The following is a 7,046-nucleotide window of genomic DNA, read 5'->3' on the forward strand; positions in this document are numbered from 1 at the left end:
TGGGTTTTGGTTTGGTTTTTTTGGTTTTTTTTTTTTTAGTCATGCTATAGGAAGGAGGAGTGGCATCCACTTCCGTAATAGTTTGCCTCCAGAAATCTTACGAACCTCGAGAGAGGATGAAAGGCACCCAAGCGTTGAGGACTCTTCTTCATAGGGTCGCTATGAGTTGCCTGCGACTTGATGGCACTTAACAACAACAACAACATAGGTCCCTAGCTGTGTAATCCTGAGAAAGCAACTCAATTTCTCCAGACCTCTAGTTCCTTATCTATGAAATAGAAATAACAGCATTTTTAATATGTAGTTGCAAAGATTAGGTAATTCAGCTTGTGTAACATGCCATGCACAATTAAGAAATATTTGCTCCCCTTAAACTTATCACAACACTTGGTAACATGCCACCTGTGATATACTCCTAATTATATTCCTGTTTTCTCCATCTTAAGCAAAAATTCCTTTAATTTCTATTAACTAAGCTTACATGATTTGAATGATTTTCTTTCTCAATAGCCTATTATGGGTCTTTTATAATTATTTTATTATGAAGTAACTCTTAGTAAAAAAAGAAATTCTCACATTACATCAAAATGTAAAAAGAATCAGTTTTAATTTTCCACTATCAAGACTTTAATACTAAGAGCCTTAATTATAAAATTCATTCTTCCTTTCCATAACTATAATATGTATAAGATATGAAAAGTAATTGCACTGCTTAATAATAGATTAACAGAATAAAAGATTATTTCTATAGGTATCTCCTTAACCCCCACAGTCAATTCTAGCTCATGGTAACCTTCACTGGGTTTCCAAGTACAGAAGAATCGATGCCTTTGAGTTGTGGTGTTAGAGAAGAGTACTATCCTATGGACTGCCAAAAGAACAAACAGATATCTTGCAGCCATAGTGCTCCTTGGAGGCAAAGATGGCAAAACCTCGTCTTTCATACTTTAGACATGTAGCTAGGAGAGGCTCTTAGAAAAGAATCTCACACTTGGAAACATGGAGCATCAGTGAAGGAGAGGAAGACTTCCAGTAAGATAGAGTGACAACTGTGACTTCAGCAGTGGGCTCTGGTGTGTTAGAGATGATGATGGCATAGGATAGGGCAGAGTTCAGATCGACTGACCCTATGACTTGTACTCAATTCAATAACATCTAACAACAAGAACAACAAATCTTTATGGAAGGAGACAGCCTCTCTTTCTCCTACTGAGAAGCTGGTGGATTTGAACTGCCAGTTTTTCATTTAGCAGCCCATTATCTTATGCAGTGTGTGACACCAAGGGTCTTTCTATAGGTATAAGAATTCAGAAATACTATTTATTCTTACTAAGCATAAGTCAATACCCTTACTACTCCTATCCCCCAAACCCCACCAATGAGTCAGTTACAAATCATTATCGCTCAATTGGGTTTCCAAGGCTTTAAGTCTTTACAGCAGGAGACTGCCAGTTTTTCCCTTACAGAGCCCTTGGTGCCCTTATATTGTTGTGCACCAGAAAGTCAGAACTGATAAATAGCTGACCTTCCATCCAGTGTTCAGAGGCAGTTAATTCCACAGGAGGATATTGTCCATCTTGTTCCCACAGAGCAACTGGTGGATCCAAACCATGTATCTTTGCATTGACATCACAATTCCTTACCACTAAGCCACCCAGAGGTCTCTTCTTGTTTACTATAAGCTGTATTTTCAGTTGCTTCCTATGCATCTGAATATTGGGCAATGAATAAGAAATACTAAGCAAGAATTAATGCTTTTGACTTGTGATGTTGGCACAGATTATTGAATATATTATAAACTGCTGAAAGAACAAATTTACCTTAGAGGAAGTTCAGTCATACTGCTCCTGAGATCAAGGATGGTCAGACTTCATCTCACATAATGATACTTATATGTTACTAAGAAGGATCGGTCCCTAGAAAAGGAAGTCATTCTTGGAAAAGTAAAGGATTAGCAAAGAAGAGCTTTATAATGGGTTTAAGCACAGCGGAGATTATAAGCATGGTCCAAGATGCAGCAGGACTTCATTCTGTTGTACATAAAGTTGGTATTAGAGCTGCCTCAGAAAACCTTAGCAATGGCAACAACACAGTTTAGTATGATCTTGTGAGTTATTATATATGAATAGGACAATTTTATTTTTCTCAGATTCCTTAACTTCTAATACCTATATCCTTCTAAAAAAACTTGTGAAGATAGATGCTGTGAAATTCATGCTAAAAAACCACACTGTAAGTCTTATTCCAGTAATTAATTCCTCAAGTTTTCCTGAGAGCCAAGTCACTAATAACTTTGAATGTTCCTTTGCTTTCATTAGAGTGAACACTTCCCGTTTCTTGGTATCAGTGAATGTTACAGTCTCAGTGACTTCAGATGCAGAACCACCTTTTATACAGCCCTCACTCGCCTTCTGATGGTAGATCTAGGTAAGGTTAAGACTGAATTTAATTAATAAGAGATAAACAATGTTTGTGTGTATGAATGAAGAACTAGAATACTAATAACTACAACAATAAGTACAACTAGAATACTAGTAATACAACATGTGACTTCTTGAAATTTGCTATTTTGAATGGTTTTTTTACACTTTACTAAGATTTAAACATATATTTAGGGATTAATACTGATAATACTATCCCTAGAGAATATAACATTCATTATATTTTTGCTATCAAAAGAAAAATATATGTATTTATGGTAATCTATTTTATTTCAGTTTAGCAGTCACACTGGTTATTTACCTAGGAATTCCTATTAGGGGTGGGGAGAGAATAGGACATCAAAAATGACTAAAACTAAAAAATGTTAAATATTTATCTTTGAGTAGTGCTCTCTTCCAACCAGAGTGCCACAACTTGTATAAGCCCTAGTCCCAGCCTAAGATTCCAGTCTTAAAGAAGAATTAGGTGACAGTATGTAAATCATAGAGATGATATGCCCATTTACCCTTGTGATTGCTATTAACCCATGAACCACATGGGTGTGAAGTCCTCAAGTCCACTTAAACCGAGATTCCCCGCCCCCCTCCAGGTTTCAATTGCAGTAATCTCAAGTGTTTGGAAATATCTGCCTAAAACACTGTGTGATGTTATCGTCAGCTGAACTGTTTGGTACATTTCTTCAGTGAATTATAGAAAGTAACTATACAGATTTTTCAACTGCAGGGAAATGTTCAAGGGTCAGCTGTAGTTGAAATTGTTGTTTAATGTGTTACTTTTGTAAAAGGAAGATTATTTCATCTTTAACTTTTTCATTGAGAAGGTGAAGTTCACCATAAGTATTTGAGGTACACAGACCTTCAGAATGGGCATGTCAGCCCTCTGGTGACCACGTCACTCTGGGTTCCCATTCCCTGCTCCTGCTGCCCGAGTTTGAATACTGCAACCTAAATTAAATCACTTAGACCACGTAAGAGGGTATAATCAATGGCAGTATTATCCTTAGAGAATATAATACTAATAGTACCTTCCCCCTCCCTTATCTTACAATGTATTGATTGATCCATCAACTTAAATATGACTTTTTTAGGGCATAATCATACAAAAGGGAAAAAAAACATAAATAACTTTATTTTATCTTGCCCATAAAATGCGCTGGACTTTGGGCTGGAAAAGTGATGTACCCCCACACTGCTACACATCTATATTATTTGCATGCAGTTCAACAGGATAAATTACCAGAAAGAGGCAGCTAAATGTTGGGGGGCGGGGCACAAGCAACTAGACTGATTAAGGTGCTTAGTGGGATTGATTTCTAAAGAAAGATTAAAAGAACCATGTATGTATAACTTGGCTAAGTGACAACCAGGGCTGGAGGCAAAGAGAACTGTCTATAAATATTTGAAGAGTGTAAACCAGGCATGCAAAACCCAGTCATCTGCCACCCTAGGCAAGTGGGGGATGTGCTGAGTGACAGTTTTGCATACTGCACACAGGGCTGTCTCCTGAAGAGGAGCAATCCCAGATGCTTTGTCATTGTCCTCCACAGTCATTTAGGGAGTGCACTGTGCTGAGTGCTGAGGGCAGGACAGAGAGAAATCAGGCACACTCTCCCCTGCCCTCAGTGAGAGTGCCTTCTGCTTTCCTAGCTGTTCAAGCACTAAAGAAGATCTTGAAAACCCTGTTTAAACATCATACCTACTTCAGGTGCTAACAGTACTCTTTTAATGACGTTGTCAGAGTAAAAGAAGGAAGGTGCAGAGTAGAAGGATGGGTAAAGTTAGAAGAAATACCTGGGGGAGGGGGGAGGGGTTTGTGCGGGGAGAAGGGTGCAACAGTGAATGAATGGAATTCCAAAATCTCTGTAGATGTTCACTGAAATGAAAAATAAACAAACTAAATTTAAAAAAAGAAGAAGAAGAAATACCTGAAGAAGATTTTCTAAATACAGCTTTCTGTCACATACATCCTCGGGGTCTGCACATAGAATGGGTAAAGGTTTCTTTTTTCTATACATATAACCATGTCAGACACAGGAGTCTCCATTCGAAACCACATTTGTTTTTATTTAATATTACTTAATGTAAACTGTGAACCTTGACTGAAGTAAACATATAATCTGAACAAGTTAATGGATTATTATTAGATTTCCTAGGATTAAATCCATGGAAATATCTAATTTATAACAATAGAAAAAATAAATATATATTTCAAAGTAAAAAAGGAAAAGTAACTATCTGTTACATTTCAAGTACTTTGTTAGACACCTGGAAAGTAAAAGGAGATAGACTCTGTGGAAGTGTATGGTATGTGATAGAGGCCCAGTCTATGTAAATTGAATCTATATGCAGATAAAATTTAAAACCATAGCAACTACCCTCATGGAACTTTTACATTGTTTAAAAAGAAACTCTTACTTAATTTGTAATTTTCTTTTTAAAACAATAATGTGAAAATTATAAGCATCGAATGCCAATTTTTATTCATTTATTGTTGTACATTTTCTTCCCTTCCCCCTCCTCTAGTCCACTTTGCGATGCAACTCTTGTTCCAGATTGTTGTCATACATATAATCCCTAATCGTACACTTCTTTTGGACAGTTTTCCCCTTTATTTGTTCTACTGCAGTGTTTAGCCACTCTTTTCCTATCCTCTCCCCAATCCTCCATGTCAGTCATATTTTATAACAGCAGTGTTATGCAGTATCTATCCTTTTGTGACTGAAATACTTCACTAAATGCTGATTTATTACATGCATTACCTGAACATTTTCCCCTCATTAAGAATCAGAGTTGCCTTTGGTGAACTACTTCAGGACATAGACTTTGTCTTTTCATGTTTTTTTAGCACCAGGTTTAGTGTCTTGACATTATAGATGCTTAATAAATACTTGTTGAATGAGTGACAGGGAAATATTTTGTATCCAAAATACCACCATTATGACTCATTGAATCAGCTCTGCTTACCAGATTCTCTCTGGAAGTAGCTTGATCATTGACCCCTCAAAGACAAAACAAGTCAAGTGGCTGATTATTTTCACACGTTATTAGCCAAATTTGTGCCAGATTAATCACTTGGTGCTCTCTGTTCTAAGGCTTGTTACTTTATAAAAAATCATTTGTTGAGTGTTACTGAACACATTCCTATTATTTGAAGCCTTGCCTCACAGACTAGGTTGACAGGAAATATGCTGTCAGAATTGCTGTATATTTTACTTTATACCTTCCTATTGTATGTTCACTGTCATGGAAACAAGAAGGAAAGAGATGGTATTATTGTCAAGAGAAGCACAGATCTATATAGTAAATAAAAGAAATAAAACTGTTATTTAATAAGAAAGCTTTCTCAACTAAAAGCAAAGAAAATTCAGAGAGGGACTTATATCACTGATTTTGGAAGTGGATGTTTTAAGAATCAAATAGTAACTTATCTACAACGAATTGCATATGATTGGCTTGAAACAGAGTATAATTCAGTTCTGAAAAATAAATTTCATATGCTCTATGGATAATCTATGCATATTGAAGTTATTAGAAAAAGAAATTGATGTCACATTAATTAGTATTTACTTTGAGATGCATTTTGTTATCTATTCAGGAATTTCTGCTTCATAGGAGTTTATGTAGATGCTTTGTGCCACAGCTTGTATTTCAGATGAAAATGGGTGGGTTTTGACAATAAGGTGTACCATTTTATTAAAATGATCCTTGGGTAAAGTAAATAAAATGTTCACTTCTATGAAGAATAAACTCAAAAGTATTTCATTAACAGCATATTTTCCTTTTGCAAAATATATAAGAAACTTTTTTTGAGGTTAATTTTTCCTTTTTTAAGAAATTTTATTCTGATTTATTTACAAAATTTGAATACATTGTTTTTCACAAAGAAACATTTATTTTCTTTTTTTTTAACTTTCAATTCTGTCTTTATTTTTTTTTAAGTTTTGGTACATTTATAAACATGTTTCATTCATGTACATTGTGTTTTGTATAGTTAATCAGTATTCTCAATAAAATAACCTAGTCTCATCAAACCCCAACTGCACTTTATTTAATTCCTTCACCACCACCATAATCCATCCACTAATCTCTGCTGATTTTGTGCTTGACCCCTTTTATTCCACTCCCATTCTCCTTTTACCCCTCTCCTTCTGAAGTTACAACTATCCTGTTCCTATTTGCTTATTGTGATGGCCATATTGTCCTTTTCATCAATTCCTCTGAAGATGATAGTTCCTTTCAATTCCTCTGAAGATGATAGTTCCTTTTCCTCATTCTTTGCAGTATTCATTATCTATACATTCTCTTTCTGCTCTTTGCATCCTCTTTTTTTTTAAAAAAAGTTTTAAAATAATTTTAATGAACATTTACAGAGAATTTGGATTTCCATTCATTCATTGCTGCACTTCTCTACCCACCCAGGCCTCTCCCCCTGCCCCCTAGTTCACTCCTCTCTTTCAAAAGTAAAAGAAAGACTCCCTCCCTGGTACACAATCCCCCCCGCACCCCTCCCACCGCCCCAAGTACATTCCACTATGCAACCTTAATTGTGGACTCTTGTGATAACTTTAATACTCATACATCACTTTTAAATTATTCTCTCCCTCA

The 7,046-nt window shown here is 35.8% G+C and overlaps 1 protein-coding gene across 1 annotated transcript in view; it reads left to right on the plus strand.

Moving 5' to 3' along the window:
- Positions 1-7,046, plus strand: part of RANBP17 (RAN binding protein 17) — a 499,911-nt gene that overhangs the window by 363,480 nt on the left and 129,385 nt on the right. Inside the window, exons 17-18 of the mRNA XM_006884340.1 lie at positions 2,169-2,232; positions 2,319-2,427. Of these exons, the coding sequence (XP_006884402.1) occupies positions 2,169-2,232; positions 2,319-2,427 (173 nt within the window). The remainder of the gene's footprint in view (positions 1-2,168; positions 2,233-2,318; positions 2,428-7,046) is intronic.

Source organism: Elephantulus edwardii, unplaced genomic scaffold (assembly GCF_000299155.1).
Source record: "Elephantulus edwardii isolate Elephantulus edwardi_28Jun2011 unplaced genomic scaffold, EleEdw1.0 scaffold00033, whole genome shotgun sequence".
NCBI classification, from domain to species: domain Eukaryota; kingdom Metazoa; phylum Chordata; class Mammalia; order Macroscelidea; family Macroscelididae; genus Elephantulus; species Elephantulus edwardii.